General features: G+C 37.2%; 1 protein-coding gene across 1 annotated transcript; it reads right to left on the minus strand.

Moving 5' to 3' along the window:
- Positions 1 to 1,424: 1,424 nt before the first annotated feature.
- Positions 1,425 to 21,653, minus strand: LOC143468355 (serine/threonine-protein kinase mTOR-like). The gene is made up of 60 exons (XM_076965515.1): positions 21,451 to 21,653; positions 21,192 to 21,311; positions 20,303 to 20,392; positions 20,023 to 20,165; positions 19,803 to 19,904; positions 19,091 to 19,192; positions 18,770 to 18,899; positions 18,567 to 18,643; positions 18,419 to 18,491; positions 18,094 to 18,191; positions 17,695 to 17,853; positions 17,328 to 17,461; positions 17,082 to 17,213; positions 16,675 to 16,814; positions 16,187 to 16,443; positions 15,958 to 16,030; positions 15,708 to 15,772; positions 15,366 to 15,506; positions 15,043 to 15,165; positions 14,724 to 14,900; positions 14,427 to 14,561; positions 14,224 to 14,341; positions 13,637 to 13,770; positions 13,448 to 13,558; positions 13,277 to 13,363; positions 12,974 to 13,141; positions 12,696 to 12,808; positions 12,296 to 12,457; positions 12,112 to 12,205; positions 11,827 to 11,952; positions 11,524 to 11,666; positions 11,072 to 11,237; positions 10,723 to 10,868; positions 10,453 to 10,531; positions 9,631 to 9,827; positions 9,277 to 9,493; positions 8,575 to 8,760; positions 8,210 to 8,335; positions 7,866 to 7,997; positions 7,680 to 7,786; positions 7,418 to 7,535; positions 7,092 to 7,203; positions 6,872 to 6,984; positions 6,476 to 6,579; positions 6,173 to 6,269; positions 5,916 to 6,014; positions 5,632 to 5,754; positions 5,255 to 5,437; positions 4,903 to 5,037; positions 4,608 to 4,782; positions 4,283 to 4,418; positions 3,992 to 4,139; positions 3,684 to 3,806; positions 3,098 to 3,253; positions 2,829 to 2,903; positions 2,585 to 2,720; positions 2,279 to 2,365; positions 2,135 to 2,212; positions 1,805 to 1,907; positions 1,425 to 1,648 (listed from the first exon to the last, which is right to left on the minus strand). The coding sequence occupies exons 1-60, from the start codon at positions 21,548 to 21,550 to the stop codon at positions 1,633 to 1,635; spliced, it is 7,500 nt and encodes a 2,499-aa protein (XP_076821630.1). The 5' UTR covers positions 21,551 to 21,653; the 3' UTR covers positions 1,425 to 1,632.
- Positions 21,654 to 23,692: the final 2,039 nt, after the last annotated feature.

Below are 23,692 nucleotides of genomic sequence, written 5' to 3' on the forward strand. Positions count from 1 at the left end.
TGACTGTATTTTTTGCTTTACCAACCTGCAACAAGGCTATAGCACCATACTTTTCAATCCGCGTAGTCAATGGCAAAAAATTAACGATAAATATATACAGTATGATAGCACAAAAGATAATATGCTCACAACCAATTAACAAATGGAAAAAGTAACAAAGCCCGAATAACTTCAGTCAGCCCAGTAGCCAAGTGGTTGGATTGCTAACGTTGGAAAATAAAACCCTTGTTCGATATCCAGTGGCGCTACCGTTGTAACCAGACTGGAATCTAGGGCCTTTCCGCCAAAGATCTACAACGGAAAACCAAATGCAATTTTTACTTAAGCGGATTTTCATGTATGCATATGTAAATTTTCGACTTAAGTCTACATACATATTTTCAAATGGACAGATTTTTTAAATACAATATTTTGGTGCAATATTCTTGTTGGCGTAAACCTTTGGCAGACAAAACTTGCCGATTCCACTCTGGCGTTGTAATGCCCTTGGACAAGGCATAACATTAACGAGTTTAACGACACTTACTCCTTTTCCCGATTAGAAAGTACGTCAGTTTTCGATGAAAAATTGTGCGTGCACAGATGCAAATTTTAGCGTGATGGCGTGCACTGAAGCCCGAATTCTTTATTTATTATAAATTGGCATGATGATAAAAAATTTCAGCGTGGACGTGCCACACTTTCCACTATGGCTCCTGATGAACAGTTCCAAATTAAGCCAATAACAAATAAACATACACAAAAACTAAAAAATGCGTGTACTGGTGTATCATACTGACGATCGGCACTTGTCGACTTGAATAACGGCTTGCTCGGTAACGCGGGGCTCGACCGCTCAATCATCGCAAAGGTTAAGTCGTGCAAAGACTTTCCTCAGTCGAAGACTGCAAGACGTCAAAGTACCGGCAGTCTGGGATACAGAGATCGTACATTTCAACAAAATTTTAAAATAAAGTTCATTTTTTGAGAAAAAGTTTGAGTTAGGCTAAGTATGAGATTACGACTTACCAACCCAAAACCTTACAACGCCAATCTGTGTTGCCAAATAACAAGTTAAAATTACAAATGCCTGTTAAACAACGTGCAAAACTTTGTGTTACACAACACTGACACATAAATAATTTTACGTTAAGTAGTATTTTTCAATGTACTGAATGCAAATTGTTTAATAGAAATAACAATTACGTAATACAAGTAAGTTTTCTGCGCTAGAGGATTCTAAATACGAATAGAATATTGTGAGAAAAATACTAAACTGGCAACACTGACGCCAATCGTTGCTTAGGAAAAAACATCGTCATCACTTTTTACTATGGAACAAATCCTAGACCTTCAAATACTATCACTTACCAATTTGTTTAACAAATTTGTGTAATTCTGAAGTCTTTGTTAACTACAATTAATACTAAACTATAAAATTTCCATTTTAAATGCGCAAGTATTGTATTTGACGACACATGGCAGGTACGTAAACAGTTCATTTGATCGCACAACAATAAGAGAAAAACAAAGTTATGAGGACATCTGTTGACAAATCACAATCATGCAGCTTATTTTGCCGGGCTAGCAACTTATATACACAACAACAGTGTATTCCAAATTTATTGATTGCACTGATAGCATTGAAATAGCCTACCAAAACGGACACCTAAAAATATAAGAATAGGATGGGTTTAGTACAGTTCTGCACATGCGAAGAAGCTACAAACAGCTTAGGCCAAGCATTTACATCATATTGCATTTGTTTTTCGAAATAAGTCATGCTATATGTTAACCTTCTACCAATATTTGACCAAAAACGTACCATCCTATATAACACTGGCATAGATTTTCATGGGAGGTTGCTTGCGCAATTAACAGATTAACTTGATTGGGAATGTCCATCGGTTCCGAAGTGAAGTCGCAACCTAGAAACATGTTGTGAAAGTTTTAACGAACGTGACCTACCCAGAAACTATGCAAACTCAAAGGTTCTAGAAAACAATGCCATAAGTGAATTATCTATAATGCATGCCACATTACAGACAACAAAGGCTTGCAAGACCCCTAACACAGCCTTGCACTGGGTACTTCGATTGTATTCAAAATCTTAAAGTCTAATTGTGCAACTTTCTTGTGAGAAAGTCAATTTTACCTGTCAATTTATCACGAACTCTGTTCACAATCACAAGAGCTTTCTTGTTCAAAACTTCAGGCCTAGCGCCACCCTCGGCTAAAAAACGAATAAATTTTACTAACAGCAGAAGAAAGAAAACTTTTAACATGATGTTTTAAAAACCTGGTGTTTGCGCTGTTGCCGCCAAAGTGGAAGCGAAACTCTCAACGCCTCCTTCGCCCCCTCTAGTGGTGTTGTGCTCATTGTTGTCTGAATAAGAAAGCAATAACGTGCATAACCATCACAAAATGATAAACACAGTAATTAGTACGTAAGCAGTAACATTCAAACATTCACTTAAAACAAACCAACCAACCAACAGATTTAGCAATAAAAAAGCAGCATCATGAGAAACGTTTAAAACGTGAATAGGAGATGCTGGACAACATAATATAGCAGATGTAATATCAATCGCTTGATATTACTTACTGTCTACCAGTCGCCAATTGAGAAGAGGGTCATAAACAAAAGCCTCCAACACCGCCAAGACGCTTTCTCGATGCTGTCTAAGTACTGACATCACTATGTGGCAAGTGTGCTTGTAGTTGCCTTCTATACCAGTCACCTAGAAATTAGTGTTGTGGTAATCGCCAGCATTTGACATTGCGGTCAAGTTGGTTGTCTTAATATTTACGATGCTTGCGGCTGCAGGTTACGAATTACAGCGTTATACCTCCATCGCATTTGTCAGCATCCTGGTAAGGCGGAAAGGAATTTTTTCCGGAAATTTTTCACGAGCCATGGCAACCTGCGCGCACAATTTCAGGCAACAAAGTCAGGTAAAGGCTTGCAGCATGTGGTGACAAATAAAAACATTTCATCAAACAATCTTCTGTTACCAGATAACTTACACTACCAAACAATAATAAAGTTAGAACAGGATATGACATACTTAAATTTGAAAATACCGTTAACACTGAGCAGCATGAGTTTAGTACTTGCCTCAAAACAGTCTCCAAAATCAATATGCAAAACCTTTCCACTGATGCGGTCTAGCATCAAATTACTGGGATGACGATCGCCCAGACCAAGCACGTGACCAACCATTGACATAACAGCAAGTGACCTAGTGTAGTTTGTTCGTCGGTCAAACCAAGCCTGTAACACAATTATCAATACTCACTCATTTGAATGCGGTTTCTGTCTTCGTGGATCATGAAATCGGTAACATCAAAAAGAACGATTAAAATGACAATATCGACGAATACAATCATATGCAGCAGAACTAGCTCTTGGTATTAAAAAATAAAATCATCTCAGAAACGTGAGACACTTTGCAGCACTGCAGCGTCAGTGTAATGCGTTTGGGAAAGGCAATAAAATCACTTGCTCCTGTTCAGTGGTTCTGGTGAACACTTTCAAATTCGGGTAAGATCAAATAAAAAAAAATTGTATATATCGGGAGGTGGACGAAAACAATAGTTCGGTAACCAGGGTTTGAATGATGAGGAATTGTCACCGGGTTTAAGTCGTGCAAAGATTTCCTCACTTCAAAGATAAATCTTCCGATACCATACCCAGTACGAACCTCAGATGTTGGACTTTTCAACCACAGAAGCTTGGCCAGATCATCACCGGCAGTGTTGTTGATTGCGTGCTCGAACACTTCGACCTTCTGCATCAGTGTCAGGTGGTCGTAATCTGGCGCCATCTATTTATGATAATGCAAACGTCAATGGACAAGGAAAAAATTCCTCAGAGAGGCAATCTAGCAATAACTACAGCATAGAAATAAAAGTAAAATAATTATCAAAAAGCAACAACACTTCTGCAAGAAACTTTGAGTTTAAGTCAAAAAGCCGCATAGCAATTCATATTGATGAGGCAACTTCTTACTCTGAGCATGATCCGATGCTCAATGTTGAGGAGAATCTTCTTCTTATCTCGATAGTCTCGGATCAAAGTATGTAGAGTGTCGCAGTTTGGCACCCAGCCAATAAGACCGGAGTTGGTGGATAGGGGAACCACCGAAAAGCGATGAATACTGGAATTAAGAAAATGAAGTCTTGAAAACGATACAACTACAGCTGCAGTTAAAATAGCATCAAATGTATAAGAAATAACGTTATGAAAAAACGTTTGCGTGATTTCAGGCAAATCTTTATTGAAATGTTTAACTAAAAAAACCTTAAATTTTTCCGACTGCATGTTTGGTCAGTTGCTAGTAAGGTGTTGACCAATCCGAACAGCTGCATCACCCGCTCATCCTGTCGTAAGTCTTCGTGACCCTTCAGTAAAAACGTGTATTCTTTGCCATTGCCCCCTGGGTGAAAAAACAACAATTGTTAATAAAAAAATACAGTATTCATCAGCGCTCTAGCGTTGACTTTTGTTTCGCAGTTTATTTTATTTACCAGTTGTTAATTTTAAGTAATTTACAACGTGCTAAAAACTACAATATAATTTTAAACCAATAAATGTTAAGAAATTAAAACAACTAAAGCATTTCTACCTTTAATAGAGAGTTTTCGTGGTCGCTGTTTTGAAGTTATCACTTGCAGCGTATGCTGGATGGTTCTGATGCGAACTATTGGACGATGAGGATCGTACGTTCCAGGCACTGCTAAGTCTAAGTCTTTGCACATGAGCAGCTTCGGTGACACATATTGCAACTCAATGGTGGTCAACTGTAAGTCGAGAAGGTGGTTAATGGTTATGCTACAGACTTTGTTATCGTGAAGAATACAGGCAACAGAATATCTAGCTTCATGGTGCATTCCAACTACTGGAAATTTTCAACAAAATACCTGCGGCAACTGCTTTGAAATTCTGCGGAACACGTGATAATAGAGGTCCCATGCTTGGTTCAAATCTTTGATGTTTCCAGATTGAGTAAATTTTCTGCACCAGTCCTGCGCCTCTTGCAAGTCACGACCATACGCCTGAATGGAAACGAATAGAAAAGTTCCATATGAAAGGAAACAATTTACACTGCGTTTGCCGATTAAAAAAACATATGGAGGTACAGTATGTAAGATTGCACATAAAAAAACATATTATTAGAACCATTACAGCTGTTTCATTCCGAATGAAATCCAGAAAAACGATTGCAATCAACCGGTAATTAAGCCTCATGGAATGCATCGGTAGCAGACTTACTTGGTTAAAGCTGACTTCCTTCATCGTCTGTGGGCCTTTTTCCAACATGGTATGAAGAGGTTCCAGTGTGTTCAGCATCAAACGAACGTTGTGTTCGCCGAAATACAACCGGGACGCCTCTTCTAGACCCTCATGCCACAGCTCGTGCCATAAGATTGCCACCCGGATCAATTCCTCTGACACCTTCCATGAAATGAGAAAATTTTAAAGGCGTTGATAAACGGGTTGGGTAAAACGGATTAGTTTTGCAGTTTATATACGTGACATCTGACACGTTTCTTCAATAGCATGTTTTCGCTGACTTAAACCAATCGAGCAGATATAAGAGTTGGTTTTGCGCATTTCAACAACCAGTTTGAAGATTCATTCATTCTCACCATGATGGCTTGTTGCACTAATGCGTTGGAGTGGTCGCACATTTTTGTGAGAATTTTATTCGCGGCTTGATTGCGCATTGGTATAACAGACTTGGACGCAACCGCCAACGGGTATATCAAAGCCTAGAAAGTCAAATTATCATAAATATGTTGAAATGAAGCACAAAACTTGAGCAAGTCATTTCAAAAAACGGACAAAACTGACCATGATCTATTGCACAAAATTTTTGGCTGAAATTTTTCATATCTCGTCAATAAGGGAAAAGTACCATTAGGGAAAGTACCTGCGGATGGTGTTTCCCAATATCTGTCAGAAGCTGGTGGTTTATGAGGGAAACGAGTGACTTGGGAGTGTCGATGCGAGCAATTAGTTGAGGTATTACCTGTTACAAAACATGCAGAAATCCTATATTGTCTAAATTTCTTAGGACATTCGTACTAAATTTTCATCCTAGAAACGTTACTGCTATGAATCCATGATACAATGCACCTTGTAATAAAGCGTACCAGTAATTGATAAAGTTTTAATCTCACAGCTTACCTGGAGCCAGTTTTCTATCTGAATGCTCTTTATACCTTCTACAAGAACATCGTGCAAAGCAGGCCAATGCCCATACTCAAACCACAGTGTTAAAACCCTGGATATCGCAGAAGATTTTAGTTGCATTTAATTAAAACAAAGTTTTTCATCACATCACAGTCTTAGCATCGAAATTAATAAAGTTGCACATAAAGGCAGGATAAAAGTAAATATTTCTGGAAGCACACACAATAACAAAGTTGCAATCTGCCAGGTTACCCTACCAAAACAACTAGCTAAAATAACCTTGAGATATAAACAGACCTGAGTGTATCCTGGAGGGAATTCCCCTGGGAGAGTGAAATTGAGTGGAAGAATCCTTGAACAGATGGGACAGCAAATTTCAAGATGGTCGATGTGAAGTCATGCTACATAACAGAAGAACTTGACGTCCATTGAAATTGTGCTAGCATTAGCTTGGCCTAACCTAATCGCTAATCATGAAAGTCAGCAAATTTATTACTTGCATTTTTGCAGTCTGAATCGAGACACATAACGTTAATTCCCACTTTTTTCATACTGTTATAATATGATGATATACGGTGTGTTATCTTTAAATGTTGAATTACATTTTCTAAAATTTGATGTCATACGCGAGAATGGTAAGGCTTTGCTGCAATAAGCTATTTAAGCAAGTGAAATTCAACCACTTAGTATTACCTTCTGCGCTTCTGATTTAGATGCGATGACGATGGGTTTGTTCGGTGGCGGACTCTCAATGTCGGACACTTCTGACTCCGATGGACAACTGTCTTCCTCTTCTTCGTTAGAACCTGGTGATAAGACTTAAGCTTTTTGGAGTGTAGCACACCTCGTATGATGTCACAATAATTTAAATCTTGGCCTGATTGTTTGATGTTCTTGATGACGAGTCTCTCACCTCTTTCAAAGAAACTTTCTTCTTTTTGCGGAGTTGCCTCGTTCAAAAGATCCATTTTGTTTTTGTAGAACAGGACACATTCAAAATTGACAACAGCCCAAGAATGCCAGGCCTGTAACAAGGTTTCAGTGATTAATAAAGCAAATGGAATAACCCAAAACCTACTACAGGAAATCACAGATATCACAACCATATAATACAATATTCACAGTATGTCACTCCAATTGCGTAAGTCGACTAAGTTGCGATTGGTATTTGAGAGTTGTACACATTTTCTACGAACGACCACAGAAATATACTGAATGTCTAAGTAATTACTGCATCACCTTGTACCAGGTCCTATCCTGCTCAGTAGAAAGCATATGAAACTTAATGATCTGAGGGATGGTAGCATCATCGATACCATGAACATCTTGATGCCACTGGCCAAGTTTCAAAAAGCATCTAAAACAGTTAGATACATGCTGGCAATTTTGGCAAAACCGAGAGAAAGAGTACCGAAAATGTGTTTATTCACAGCTTTCACTAGAAACATTGTAATGTTATTAAAGGCGTTGTATTGTAATGGCATATCCTGTGAAATCTCACCGTGACAAAAGATGTTTTAATTCATTTCGCTGTTCAAGATCTGAAAGGGTGTGCGGAACATTTTGTATGTTTGCCACGAATTTATGCATTTTTTCCAGCGCATCTTTCTGCAAACAATATCATTACATTGCATTAATTCCGTAACTTTCACTTCAATGAGAAAAAATCATTGATTTGTTGTCTAACCTTTTTATTCTGTTTCCAAATGTGTTTAATGTAAGCGAAAGACACGTAGGGATAGGTGGTGGGCAGTTGTTTCAGTGGCTCCTGACTTGGGTCCACTTCCAGTAACTTCACCAAGGTCTTTTGGGCGAGCATCTAAGCAGAATGTCAGAATAAAGTTGGTAGGATGTATTTGATAACGGTTTAAGTGATAATTGTTCGATTTACTGTATATATCACAGTAAAAAAGTAACTATAACGCCAGAGTAAATTTGTGAACTTAGGTACTGAGTGACAACATGTCAATTTTACAAATATTTCAATCAGTAAAAAAAGAGCAGTAATGGAAACTTCAATTATTTACACACCTGGCGACCACTCTTCATACAGAGACTGGCAAATTTCAGCAGCGTTCTCATATCCTCATGTGGAGATACGACCAATGAACGGGCTTGAATGATCCTCTGCCAATCCTCAAGTTGCCGTTGACAACCCTGAGTGATGTAAAATCAAAATTATCACGTCGGCAGAACTGATCCAAGTTTTACAAACACGTAAAAAAAAACTGGAAATATTAGTAAGTTAATTATATTAATTTAACCAGTAATTGAATTATGTTTGCCAGAAATTCTTGCGCTGTTGGTTAAAGCAAAATTATCATCAAACCACTGCAAATATTTTTAACGACGTGGTTTTTCACAAAACAAAATCTTCAAATAAGATCCCAGATTACCTGTAATCTGTCCCACCAAGATTGCCGAATAATTTCCCTCCGATCCGGCATCAGTTTGTAGTGAATCACTTCTTCCAACTCGGCTAACAACTGGCAGTTTACCAAAGCTGGATATGCTCGGCTGTGAGATTCACCGGCTAATGCTGTCAGCTCACTGTCCAATATTTCGCGAGCCTCGCTTATGCACTGGGATATGGTGTTATGATGTTTTAGTAGAGTCTCAAGAAAGTGACTGAACATTGCATATGCCACGAGTGAAACAGTACACAACAAACTAAGCATAGAAATCACGGTTTGACACCAGTACAAGCGCTACAGAAAATTCCGATAAAATGTTTTTTTTGGGGGAAATGTTATCAATAAAATAAAAGTGAATACATGGTGCAGAACATATTGACATTCATAGTATAACTGGAGAAGTTTGATGTATAGTGCAAGTGGAATGGAATGTTACAGGAATGCAAGTGGCCCGTTATGTTACATACAATACAACCCCAGTTAATAACTACTTAAATTTGCCCTGGAATATCTTCTATTCTATTGCAATGTATAGAATTCAGTTTCACTAACGTGACCATCCCCCTAACACAACCATTTAACAATGGTCCGATGCATGGTTGGTTTACGGAGTTTCTACTGTACAAGTATGTTACACAATGTTCTAATAGTGTTTGCTATTATTAAATTCGATCTGACTATTACCTCCAAGGCTTGTGGGAAGTGATTACTGTGGATGTGGATGACAGCGCGATATAACGATCCGTCATAATGTTCGCGAGGAATCATGCACGTATATTCGTCCATGCTCTTCCACTTGCCAAGGCCCCACGCGGCCGCGGCAGCAAGCCGGGCCATTTTCCGTTGTATCTCGCCCTCGCAAGTGTTCCACTGCTCCTCCGCGTAATCGTACAAAGCATCCCTGGATTAGCAACCGCAAGACGTCATGAAAATAAGTTAAATATCTCAGATGTTTGGTGATGTCTAAGCCGAATAAAATTATTTTGACTGGTATTGAGAAAGTCATGTTCATTTATGGCATCATCTCTGTATACTGACCATTCGCCCAAAGCTTCCAGACATCTCATATAACCCAGTTTATTCTCAGCTAATTCATTCTTCACATTTTCCTCTTCTGGACCAGATGCTTCCAAAGTCGGGACACGACTCGCGTACAACTTGTAGTGATAGGTCTGTTTCGCTTCTTCCCATTTGTGGAGTCTTTCGTACCATTCTACGTTTATGTTGTGCTGTGGCTGTCATAGTACATTTTATTGTTTGGACATCCGAGGACTTTGGTCAATATAAATAACTACTTTGGAACAACATCTAGACTTGATCATTTTAAATTCAGTTAAGTAGTATTTGAACTTGATATGCGGAGGGAAATGTTCAGTTATCAACTGTAACTCTTACGTATGTTAATAAACTATATTGTAGGAACGTGCCAAGTCATACACGGAGCATAATTGGTCTAAATGTCCTTAATGTCACATTATGAAGAACAACAAAGAAAACAATTCTTTCAGTTGCGTAACTGACTTTAAAGAAAGTGAAATGTTTGTGACAATGTCTAGCAATTTTGTATAAGCAATTTTAGTCTCTGTTGTCGTTGTAACAATCTTAAGCACGATCACGTAGGTTGTCTGGGTATTTTAGTTAAGTACAACAAGCAAAGCTAGCAGATTCGGATTCGCAAAGTATAAAAAATCTATTATTCGCATCCTCATGAATGTAAATCTGGCACATCCCTAACACATTGCTAAAACAAATACGTTAAAGTTAGATATTAAAAATTCACAGGCACTGCTTGCAGATAACTTGTGCAATGCAGATAAAACGATGAAAAAAGACAATCAAAATCAAATAACTTCATCTTACATTGGGTATTTCAATATTATTGATGTGATATTCCAGAACGCCATCTGCTGCTTCAGGTTGGCCTAATTTGCTGTTGATGCTGCGTTCAAAAAACGAAAAATCAACAACAGACAAAAAATTAATACAACTGAGAAAATGTCCATGTACCGAAAGGTGAATAAAACTTGAGTGATTATTCTACACCAGAGACAATACAAATAAAATGGAAAAAAAATTTCCATGTTCCTTTTCCATAAAACAACAGTGATCCTGATTGAGTATATTTCTTACTTGATCAAGTCACCGATGACTTCGTCGGTGGACTTTTTGTGGAATTCCAATTCCTTGTAATGAAGAGCTTTGGCAAATGCTCGGCATCTCGCAGCAGTTTCACCCAGCAGTGCCACCCCATTGTCTTCGCACATTGGCAAAGGACCCTTGTATTAAAATATAATGAAATAGAAATTTATCAGCAAAGGTCATTGCTATAACAGAACACTGAACCAGGAGAAGCCGCTAGCATCACAAGAATGGGATCAGTGACACACACAGTCCGTCAATTGTTATCTAGATTAAGTCAAAATTTTTGATGTTTATCACGCGAGCATCTTTTTCTTAATTTTGACACGTTTAAACTTACAGTGTCCGTGTGTTCCATAAACTCGGCAAGATTTAGCAAGGTGTGAGTGACCTCTGGTGGTACATCTGGTGCTTCGAGGGCAAGTTGGATGCAGTGAACAAGCTCATCTTGCTGACCTTCGTCCAGCTCGCTCCAACACGATAGAAAAGCAGCGTTGAATAGATGCCTTTTAAAACAATTAATCAGTGCAAAAGCCTGGAAAATTTCTGACATCTGGTTAACATTATAAAAACAACTCTAGATAACACAATTGCACAGTGAATCTCTGTTTTGCTGTGTGCACACTTGTCTTTAGTAATTATAAAGTTTTTAAACCATAGAAATGCCGTGGTCTGCAGACACTGGGAGTACAGTTTGTTGTGTAATCAGACCAAATCACTTTACCTTAGCCAAATGCACCTATAATGAACATTAGTTAGAAATTAGACTCCCGACAAATTTCATACACTTACCTGGCAAGTGGTGTGTAGGTTTTAGCAAGAGCACCACAGGCTTTTAAAGCCAAGGAGGGAGATTGCTTGAGTAATTCCACACTGAGGTTACGAAGCCATTCATGCCAGTCATCCTTGGAAACTCTCCGGGCAACAGTCCAAGCCTGGCAGGTTGATATCAAGTAATTGTTTGCCAATCACATTGAACCACAGCTTAGTCTCACGTAACTTAGAGTAACTACTGTTGTTTAACAGCATGAACTGCAACAATTGTCTTGCTAACGCAGATAAATTTTCTAAACATTTTTGTATAACAAGCTTTACCTTTTGTAAGTTAATTGTGTGAATGTGTTGCTTCTTTGTGATGGAAAAATCTGAACTTGTCTGGTTTTCTTCTGCCTTGGTGACCCCGCTCCATAGAAACGCATCTTCATCGTTTCTGTGGGTCCCCTAAACACAAGCAGTGATTGCGTTATCACAAGACACAACCTGCTTATACCTAGACTTGGTTATTATTAGTTAGTGAGGATTATAGGAATACAAGGTCAGTAACACTTGAAATTATGAAAAGCGATTTATCATTGTAAATATGGTAAGACAATGACTGACCTTTGTAATTTGAGAAATCAACGTTTCATAAACTGAATTTGCGATTCTGTGTTTCTGCATTACAACATCAATCATCGGGATAAATGGAGAATACCTGAAAAAGTGAAAACAACGACATAAGTTTTGTGAGAAAAAAGTCATTCTTTATGTTTATGGCAGTGCAGTGCGAAATCAGTGGCATCACCTGGAGCCAAACTGTCTAACAGCACCACAAAGCGTTTTAACTGCGAGCGATTGCAGATCTGGGGCGTTGTCAAGGGTGTGGGCCAATGGATGGACAATCTGGGACATGTGCTGGCGAAGATCAATGCATTCACACAGGACACATAACGTCTCAAGAATTGCTCTGAAATAGAAATTTTTGTCAGTTTTCATTTTTCAATTCGTGTTTTATTTCATTAAAACCTTGGTTTTAATGAAAAATTTCGCCTTGGTCAAAAGTAACTTTTGCACGAGGCCAAGATTTTATTGAAAAAGACATATGTTTTACAAGTATCGGATGGTATATCAATCATTTTTGTGCCAAAATGTTGAACATTTAAAAATTTTGAATACAATAAATTGTAAAACAAAAAACACTCAACGCTTTAATGTTGGTCGGAGTTTCAAGAGCACGCAATCGTTGCATCATCGGAGGTAAGAGCATGTGACTGTAATCATCAAGATTTATTCCGTATACTTGCAATGCGTGAAGTAGCTTAAAATAAAGAGATAACAGAGAAATATATAAGCATGACTTAAATACTTTTCACGCTTAACTAAAATCCCGCTCCGTATTGAGTCATTAAACATCTTTTACTCACCTATAAATCCAGGTAATACGAAAAGTTAATTTGACAATAGACATCTTCCTACTGTGTACCTGCAACGTCACGCCTTTAGCCGGGCTCTCGTCATACATAAAGATCTTCAGTGCGTGAGGAATTATTTGTGGTAAATACAATTTGAATTCCGAGGCTAGAGCAGCTGCTATCTGTTCTGTCAACGAGATCAGGGTGGCCTGCATGCTACTGCCCATATTCCAGAATTCCTTAGAACATAGACATCTTATTAGGTAGATGAAATTGTGGGCCAAAATTGTCATAATGTCATTAAAATAATCTTGTATAACTCCTGTGTCAACGCAATCGATCAACTTGTTATTGTTAACATGAAAAAGACTTACTGTAATTACGGCAAATATATTGTCCATGTAGCTTCTGACATGCTGCTTCACTGTTGATATGATCAAGCCAAGGTTTTTAAAGAGGAACTGCAACAGATGAAATAAAAAAATTATTCTTCGAACATTATTTAACAAGAGGGGCTTCAACAACGTCCAGTAATGGCCACAAACCTCTTTAATACTTGGGTCACAATTTTTTATGGTCGTTAAATAGGTTGGAATGATCTCCGATAAATAAGGAACGCATTTCACGCCCAGAGACTGGAACATGTAGTTGACAGCCTGAGACAGTTCAATGTTTTTTGTAATGTTAAATGGTTCCTATACCAACATAATAAGTCTTGACGAAAATTATTTAACCTGTACTACAGCTTTGTGGTGGGAAGAGAGCAGAGGATCCCGTAAAACACGCATCAGTGTTGCTATGGAAACTGCTGCGTAAAATTCTTCGGAAGTGGCTCCGATCGAAACCAGCATTTCGCTGACGTTGAATTCTGAAATGCACAAGGTCTAGTGATAACATCCATGCCAAAGCCAACAACAGATAGCCAACATATTTCCAGATAAAAATCTGTAGCTTTTTGCGATCTACTCATAACCGAACAGAAAATAAAACACAAGCATGATCTTTATATCATCTTACTGAACGGTACTTGCACTCGGAAAAAAGTTTAGCACAGTTGAATGTAAAATAAAACCAGGATCGCATCGCAGATCGATCTGTACAATCTTAAAGCAGATATATATTTCGCCAACGTCTTATTCAAATATAATCCACAATCGAAAGAGTAAAGCGCATGAAGTTATGGTTTAAACTGTACACGCAGCATGGAAAAAAGTGGCGACAGTGACAGAACTGGAGCTTTCACACGAAAAAAAAAATTAAAAGCGTATGTTTCGATTGATACTATTGCTATTATAAAAGAACTGCATCGGTTTGCGATTACCTGAATCTTTTTTCACTCTTCGTTCCGCTGTTCCTGGCAGACCATCCTCGACGCTTCCCTGGTTTTGTTTGTGTTTGTAGGGATCCAGTGTTCCTATCAGTCCCAAAACTTTCATCACCTGGAAAATCGGGGGGGGGAAAATGAACAGATAAAGTGTATGACTTTAACAGCACTTGTCCTTTCTTGCTAACAGTTGTTATCACCTCTTTCCTAAATGCAAGGCTTTGTTCAGTTTTGAGAAAGTTTAGGAGGATGTCCAGAAGCTGTGGACATTTGTAGTAAGGTTTTACCACATAGCCGGTACTTTCGACCACTTTGCCAAGTGTTATCAGTGCAACCTGGCAAGAGTAAAACACTTACAGAACGAAGATTTAATAATATTTGGAACAACTCAGAAGCTGTGCATAGGCCTACTTGTTACAATAAGCAATCTGTTCCACGTATGGTCAAGAAAATGGCCAAGAGTAATGTGTGCCTCACAACAGAAATATGATTTTTACTTCGCGCTTGGGAAAACATGACAAAGCTCGCAACATTGACAGAATGATTGGAATCAATTGGTCGAGGACAGAATTAACATCCGGACCGCCGACTTCTGCAAGATCCCCTATGGCTCTCATGATTCCGACCGAAACGGAGGATGTTGATTCATCGTCCTGGAGCTTCATTATTAAGGTCTGCAGAGACATTTTGAATTTTAGTCAGTTTTATAAACTTCATAAAGAATCTTGACATTTCTGCTTTACGACCAATTTTACTGCCTGAACAAGTTAAATGAAGAAAATATACAATGTTTTCTGCTACAATTAAACCCCTCACTTTCATAGTGGATAGAACATAGGCCTTCATCACATTTGGTGCACTTCTCGCAAAATGTCCAAGCAAGCGAGCAGCCTGTAACTTGTTTTTACCAACTCCACTGTGCTCCAAGTCTGCTATGAGCTACATGTATAAAACAAAAAGTTGAGCCTTACATTGAAGAAACAATTGACTCTGTCTTGGTAGGATATTTTTACACGGTTTTTCAAAGCATAATGTATTCCAACTTTTCCATACACTAATTATGCTTGATATGTTTCCAAATAGACAGCACAAAACAACAGCTGTGGAATAATTATTTTAAAACTCGACTTATGTTGCACCTGAATGTGAGTTTTTCTTAACATCGGCATCACATAGGCAGGATTCAATTCAGAAAGTCGTCCAATTGTCTGAATTGCCATCTCCTGAACTTCAAACGCTTCATCGTGAAGAGCAACAAAAAGAAGATTCAAATTTTCCGACTGAAAAATTTCAAGAGGTTCAAGGAAAAAAGAAATCTGAAATATCTATTTTTGCAGTAAATATTTGATTAGAAGATTACAGTAATTCATGTTCTGAGTATTATCTTCAAAAGAAAATTTAAAAAAATTTCTGTTTTTATTAAAATCTGACTCAGAAATTAACTAAGAAACCTACAACCAAAAGTATACTTCTTGACTCACCAAAATAAGGTAGCTGTCAAACCTTTCATCAAGTAAATTCAAAACATGCAAACGGACTTGTTTGGCTGTAACAAAAACATACAATTATGTTCTTTGTTTGCACCCCTTGTAATTCTTCTATATAACTATGTCATGAAGATTTTCAGGTTGTAACTGAACCAGTTTTCTTTTGTTATGATGTGCTTTCAGATAAATGATGTTAGATTTTATTCAGATACGAGTTAAGCCTGTACCATAGTACCACAATCACCTGTGTCACATATCGCCAGGTGGAGAATGCTTTCAACAATCTTAACAAGTTTTGGGGAAAGCACCGGATATATCTGGAAAAATACAAATAACAACATATTAAAATGAAACTGATTCATTCGAAATGTCACATCAAAACACAGCACGCAACCGACCCATGAATCTGTGACTGTTATTGAAGCATCAGGTTATAATTCATGTTTTCGTATGCCAATGGAAATATAACTTACAATAGTTTGATTAGCTGAAGTGCATGGAGCTGGTATTGAAGGTCGCATGAGTGCAACCACAGTAGCGACAGCGTTTAGCCGAACTTCCGTGTTCTCGTGGCACAAATACTTCTGTGTCGAACACTCCATGCAGAAGTCTATAAAAGGGGAAGGGGGTACTTTTGACCGTCTTGGCAACTCTCTGAAAAACTGGAACGTGGCCAGCGTGTGAAGAGCAAGCACAATGATCGATACATCGGGTTCACTGCTAGACGATGCTGAAGAAAAAATTACAAAAAATCGTTCGTGAACTCTACGCTTCTGTAGAGTGGATCAAGTTCAAATTTTTATCTCGAAAACTAAACACGAAAACTTATTTCAGAGAAGAAAAAGTATCTTCAAAAATTCATTATCTTTGCAGACTTGAATTAACCTTGACAATTCAATATTTTTTTATATTTCAAACTCTTTCAATCTACTCATGATGCTCCCTAAATAAGACTGATTACAAGAAGACTGGTCTCCCGCTCCCTGGAAGTTCTTGGGCAAGAGGACACTGGAGAGGGTTCGGAGAACACCTTCATGAATAGAATGACGCAGAGAAGGTACCGTGATGTTGAGTTCATGCAACGACTGCATCAAGGCCGCACTGCAATGAGGAAAAATGACTTTTAGTTTTCACCATGAACTAACATGCTTGTAAGTATTATTATTGGTCAAGTCTAGTAAGTATCATCAATCAAGTACTTTGGTGCATAATTTTAGGTGTGATTAGCAATTTGCAGCAAAAATAGAATAATTATGTAAATATCTAAGTTCTACTTACAGTAGTTTGAGTTCTGAAAACAGTTGCATAATTGGTGTATAAAAATAATCTAACCGTAAAGTAACGTGTGATATGCAAAGACTGACTTACTTAAGACCAACTTTAAACATGGGTTGCAATAACTCGTTGTGGATGTAATCAATGGTGGTTTCCGATGCTGATTTTGCCAACATGGAGATGCAACTGAAGACGGCTGGTTCCGGCACAAAACTTCTTTGTTTTCTACAAAAATTAGAAAAATATTTTATAAGCAGAAAAATAATCAGAAAAATCAGAAAATCTATTCAATAATACGACCCAAGTTGAAGTGGGAAAAAGTTTGCAAAATAAACCTACTTTGCATTGGGCTCCTTAGGAGGCAAGTATTGCTTTATAAATTCAAATATCTTTGGTGTGTAAAGGTTGATGGCAGTTTTCACAACAACAGACATGAGTCCTATCGCATAGAATGCTGTTGATCTGTCTTTTTCCTGGAAAAAAATTCATGTCGTGAGACTTTCAGGGTTGGAAGGAGGCCTAAAAAGATATCTTATTTTTAGTTCAGTATTTCATTCAACTTTAAACATAAACTAGGGCAGAAAAGATTGATGTCTTTTGATGGCTTTTTCACTGCAGAGCACAATTAAAGTTGTTAAAAGCTAGATAAATTAATTAAATGGTAAATAATTAGTTGGTTAAGTAGTTAATCGGCAAGTCAAATTACTTTTTTTAAGCAAGTGAATAAGAAATTCATGGCATCAGACAAATACAAAGTGTTGAATTTGTTAGGATTGAAGACAACAAGACGAGGAAGGATTGACATGATTGCACGCTGGATGAGAGTATTACGAGATCCACGATACGATATGACAAACGAACAGACCTAAAAAAAAGTCTTCATGTAATTTCAAAAACAAAATACCAGAACAGAAGTTTCCAACGTTTTTAGGTGAAGCTTATGGCCCATGAGCAACAGGTTGGGAACCTTTGTCCTGAATGTAATACCAAGAAAACTCTATTCCAAAATTTATGTGGCACAAAGACTTAAAACAACAAAGTACATCTTTCAGTTAGAAAGCAACTAAACTAAAATATGTCAATGGTTGTAATTTATTCGACTTACGTCATCAAAATGCTCGGCAATGAGATCACAGCAGTGTTGGCTCTTCAGCAACACAGTTTGAACGTAATTGTTGTTTGCTGTTAGAGGCGGTGGTAGTGCTTGAAAAAAAGGGTCAATGAACTGCTACCAATATCTCGGGTAGTAATTGACATAAATATTCATTTAAGCAGTTGCCTATACAATTATGAACCACTAGCAGACCTTGAGTAATATGACTAAGCTCTGAGTGTAACAAATTTCTCAAGGAAATTTTTTTTAAAGGTAATTGACTATTACTGGCACTTATTGTATTTTAACAGATAACTTTGTGGTTATGATGTCATACTTTGATGCTTGTGTGATGAAACAGAAGTTGTGAAAGTGTTGACTGGCTGCTTTGTGCTTCGAAACAAACGGCTCTGAAAATAAGTTAGAAAATACAGGCACCCACACTTTAGTGTAGATCATTTCTAAAATCATTCGGTATCTAATACCTTTTCCGGTGCAGGATTTGAAGAACGAGTGCTTTGCAAGTATCCCAAGATGGATGCATCATTTTGATTTAAGTCATCTGAAAACCATCGTTATACAAAAATGTTGAAAAACACCAATGTTACAATATAATGAGTTCTACCGAGTAATCTCTGTTATCATGTCTCTAACTATTCCCGGTAATTTTTCGGCAAAACCTCCCTACCTTCAGAATTACTGATACGAAGCAATTCGAGCAAAATAACAAGCGAAGAATGGACTCGATCGTCACGAACTGCTTGAGATTTCTCAAACGGTGAAGTTTCCATAATGGACATCACTTCATCATAGCATGTCTATCGAACATAAAAAAACTCAAGAGTAAAACAAAATAATAACAATATCACCATTATCACTCTGGTTTAATACATATCACAGATCCACAGCACAACGCACCAAGCGCTTGATGAGAGCGTTTGTTTATTGGTGAAGTCAACATCTAGAAAGTGCGAGAACTGCGAATCTATTATTTTGTAGCAATACATACCTTGTACCACACTGGTTTGTACTTGGAATCTTTTGTTTCACGTTGGACAACGAGAGCCAAGGCTGCCCTTAATGATTCTATTGCGCAGTCTCTGATAGCTTGCTGTTGTTGGTACAATAGAAGAATTACAATTACTGGTACTTAAAGCGTACACAGGTACACAGCGCAAAATGCCAGTTAGAACAAACTAAAATTTTCGAGAGAAGCAATCGTATTCACAATTCAGCAGGAGATCATAGTACACTTGTTTCTTAAAAGAAACTTTCAGTTGGACCTTTTAGTAGCTTTAATTTGTTAAGTTCAGGACCAATAATTCAAAAGTTTATTACCGGCCTTTTTATCAGCTTAACTTATCAAAACATAAATTAGCTTGAAATCGAAGTCAACAACAAAAACGCTATGCTTGACGGTAATAAACTTTTCATTTGTGAAAAGGTCAAAAACAAATAAATTGAAACGTTTTTAATGAAATCTTGTTATTTCTATGTATGTCCCATTTTATAGCATCACATTAGATATAGCACTAAGCACAAGAGACATATATGAGAAAGACTTGTTAAATTTAACTTGGCGCAATATAAGAACTTCTTAGTTTTTCAGTGAAGCCTCAACAGCTTCTTCTAAAAATGAGAGTGAAAAAGTGGAAAAAACTGCGTAGAGTGCCAAATAAAAACGGCCAGGATACCATAGTTCTGAGAAATTTTGTAATTACCTTTGAATCATGGATAGCGTAGAAAATATTTTCAAAAAAAGATTGAATCTGTTGGTAGAATATAGTCGGCGAGGACACGGCCATTTCTTTTAAAATGAACACCTGTAATGTTAATACAGAAATGTTGCTGCACAACTTAACACCAGCGTCATTAGGGCAAGTAAAACATGGCTGAAAATTTTGCTTACTTTCGTAGAACTGTCAAGTAATAACGACTTACTGCAGCATGTCTCCTCCCTTCATTTTTCTCCATTCCCAACCATTCAATGGATCTCCGGACTTGAAATTCTATATGCTCTGTTCTGTATGTTCCACTCGATGCAGCCATTCTCCCCATAGCTTGGGCGGCTATTTCCATGACACCTGCATGAATACAACGAATTTTTTTTAGGCATATCTTTGCATTGCACCAGCAAATCTAGCAAACTTACAGAAATTGCAATAAACAAAAAAGTTGTGTTTGAAAATAACTAAAAATCAACAATCTGAATCCAACAAACCAACATCAGGAGAGGGAAACAAATTTCTTAAAACATTGTAAAATTTGAGAAGTTGACCGTGATTTGCGTCGTCCACTTCGATTTGACTCACTGCAAACATTGAAATAAAATAATGGAAGTTAAATTGAGAAAGAAAACCCCAACGTAGAACAACTAGTGAGTAAACGAAATTCTACCTTTTCCAGGTAGTGGTAACATCAGTACAAGTAGAATCATTTCTTTTATAAGAAAACATTCATACAAAGTTTGGAGGTTATACACTATGTGTAATGACTTATAACACTAATAGTATACTAAATGACATTGGGACAAGCAAAATTTAAGCTGGGTTTACTTAAAATAATGTGTTACTTCACATTTCATTTTCTGGTTTGATGAATTTAAATGTACAAGGTCAGATTTTAACAGTGTCTCCATGTCATGGCAACCTAATTTTATGTTGCACATCCAAAATTGAGCTGAATGGATGCCCACTGGGTACCCATTGTTTTATTAACAATGAGTTTTCACTGCACAATAAGGTTGCCCAGATGGCTGACATGCAGATAATGCAATTGTCTTAAACTTAATCTGTGCACACAGCATGAAGAGATTATATTAAGAGAGGTATTTAGAGGAAATGACTCTGGCAATTGTGACCAGACTATTGCAGAGAGAAAAAGTAGAGCTTTTACAAGAGGTTAGGCCTAAAAAATGCTGCTTTGTCTAACTGTGTCCATTGACAGAATAAGCTTAGTTTGCCAGAGTTGAACATCCAATTTTTTCAAGGAGCACACATTTTTTTACAGATTTAGGATACCAAGGAACATTTACTGAAAAAATAAAACGTTTTGTACCAAAATTTCTGATAGAAAATCTGAACAGTTTCATAATTTCACCACAAATCTACCTATTCCTAATATTGCCCCCTTCTTCTCATTATTGTCTGAACTTGCCACCATCTCATAAATGCATTCATTTAATTCCGTCATAAATTCATTGTTTTGCTCTGCTGAAAGCTCTTGAACCTCTGTTGAAAAAAAGAAAACAATTGTTCATTAAACAAAAAAATAAAACTTCATTGTATTAAACGTAACAACTAATCCATATTATTACTAGCACATCATTCAGTCTTTAAATTTTCAATAGAGAAATCTTTAAGAAGTCACCTGTGTTTATGTAACGCTGCAGAGCAGTTGCCGTTGTAAGCCGCGTTTCCTCATTGCGACTTTTAAGGCCTTGGACAAAATGTTGTACAGATGCAGCCATCTGCGCCAGCTACTTAACAAGTTATTTGACTTGACTACTGCCAAGCAATTAACTGTGCACAACCCTTAAGATAACCTCTAAGTTGAAATTTGCTATCAAGTGACATCTTGTAGTGTATGCAACATACTAAACATCGAAATATCGCGACTTACAATTACTATTATCATTACATACATTACGCTTGGTTTTATTCCAATATTTTTGATTTTGTTACTGTTTTCATCTTATTTAGTATTTTGGTATCTGAGTTAATATTCTGAACGTCGTTTGTGAGTTTTGTATATCACAGTACACAATCTTTGATTTTATTAATTAGCCTAAAAGGCAACAGTTAATAGGTTTGTGATTAAACACAAGTTGATATATAATAATTTCTGGATTTTGCTATATCATGTTACTAGTGCTAGTTTTTCGTTGCTCATTGTGGGGAGCAATATAAACATGGTGCTAACTTTTTTTAGACTATACTAAAACTATAAAACAACTTGAAATGTGTACATAAATCTTGCAATTACTGTATTTTTTCTAACCAAGATTTGAAATTGAAAGTAGCCTAGGCCGTTTTCTGGCATAACAGCCTGTAACCACATGTATTGATGTACCAAACTTAATAAATAAGGAAAGTTGTCTGCGAAATGTGCAGATTTTAATGCCCATTATGCGGTCCACAAAAATGTAAACCCAAACCGGTGGGCAGTACCGCGATACTATAGTACCGAGTTACTTTTTCAGTACCAATACCGTCAGCATCTTTTACACAAAAAGTACCAGTACCAACAAAGTACAGAACTACTTTTTTACAATAGTACCGAATACCAAAACCGTCGGTACATTTTTTGTCAAGTACCAGTACCATTATCGATGGTACTTTTAAAGTACCGACTGCCTAACTCTACCCGAACCTGCTGGTAGCCTGGTTAACCAGTGCTGCAGCATAGATGAAGCCTACTGCCTTTGCCTTATAGCCAGGGTTACCATTCCGTGCTTATTTCTAATATTTGTGCTTATTTTCAAGTACAATGTCTTAGAAAATACTAATGTGCTTATTTCTAAGAAACATGCTTATTTTTAGGGTAGAGGTTCCTACTTTGGGCATTTCGACTCCTTTAGTATATCATTTAGTACCAAAGTGATACGAAAATTAGGAACATGTAAAAAGCGTCTCGTTTTTTTTAGAAACATTAATTGTCTTCTCCTGTTGTGCACCGTTTAAGGTAGTATTCTTCTTTCGTTTCCTAGTCGTCTTTAATTTTGAGCCCAGACCAATGGCAACCCTGCTCATAGCAGCCTACCATCAACATCCAGCATAATTACAACGAAGTTATTTTACAGCTAACTAGTTGGGTTTTCCCTAACCTGAAACCTATTAAAATGTATACAAAATGTAACACACATTATGGAGAAAATTGCATATTGCCTTATTTGCTACTATGATGCTGCGGTGGAAAAATTAACTATACAGTAAATTAAGTTTTCTTAGCATTTGACACTCTTTGCACTACTATTGACTCAGTTTTTGATTTATCGCTTATTTTTTGTCCCCCATAGTTTAGGGTTGCCATACGTCAGGATTTTCCCTGAATTTAATGTCAGGGAATTTAGTGTTCAAATCTGCGTCAGGGAGAAATGCTAAAATATTCTTAAAAGTCCGGAATTTTTTTAAATTGTCTTTCAGTCCAACTTTTTCTGGGTTGTCACCTTTTTTCCAAATTTTTTCTAAGTCGCGAACATTTTCAGCTCGTCAAAACTGTCTGATTTAAATCTGTCTGCAATTCGTTTATGACGTAAGTTGTTTATTACATTTTAAGATGAACAGCATTATGGTTGGCTTATTCTAGTCGTTGAAGTCGTTTATAGAACGTTGCGAAAAATTAAACAGTGACGAAAAATTTACTGCACTGCCATTACATAAGAAATGGTTCAGGTATTTTCAAAAGTCGAAAAGCGCTGAATGTCACTCAGAATTACTCAGGGTTGCACAGTTTTTCTTTGCTGTGGCGCCATACAACGCAAATGTTGAGCGGGTGTTTTCCCTGATGCAGAGTCAGTGGACAAAAGAAATAAATAAGATGACCATTGAAACAATGAAAGGAACTTTAACACTTCAGTACAACTTCAAAAGCATGCCTTGTTGGGAATTTT

The sequence above is a fragment of the Clavelina lepadiformis genome, chromosome 8, assembly GCF_947623445.1.
Source record: "Clavelina lepadiformis chromosome 8, kaClaLepa1.1, whole genome shotgun sequence".
Taxonomy (NCBI): Eukaryota; Metazoa; Chordata; class Ascidiacea; order Aplousobranchia; family Clavelinidae; genus Clavelina; species Clavelina lepadiformis.

What these genes read in the sequence shown, in the direction of transcription:
- LOC143468355 (XM_076965515.1), bottom strand. Translation starts at nt 21,550, where the DNA reads ATGGCTGCATCTGTACAACATTTTGTCCAAGGCCTTAAAAGTCGCAAT. An exon ending in TTGCCGAGCATTTTGATGAC is followed by an intron (nt 17,854 to 18,093) that starts GTAAGTCGAATA and finishes ACTTTTTTTTAG; the next exon opens with GTCTGTTCGTTTGTCATATC. An exon ending in AGATAGAAAACTGGCTCCAG is followed by an intron (nt 6,015 to 6,172) that starts GTAAGCTGTGAG and finishes GTTTTGTAACAG; the next exon opens with GTAATACCTCAACTAATTGC.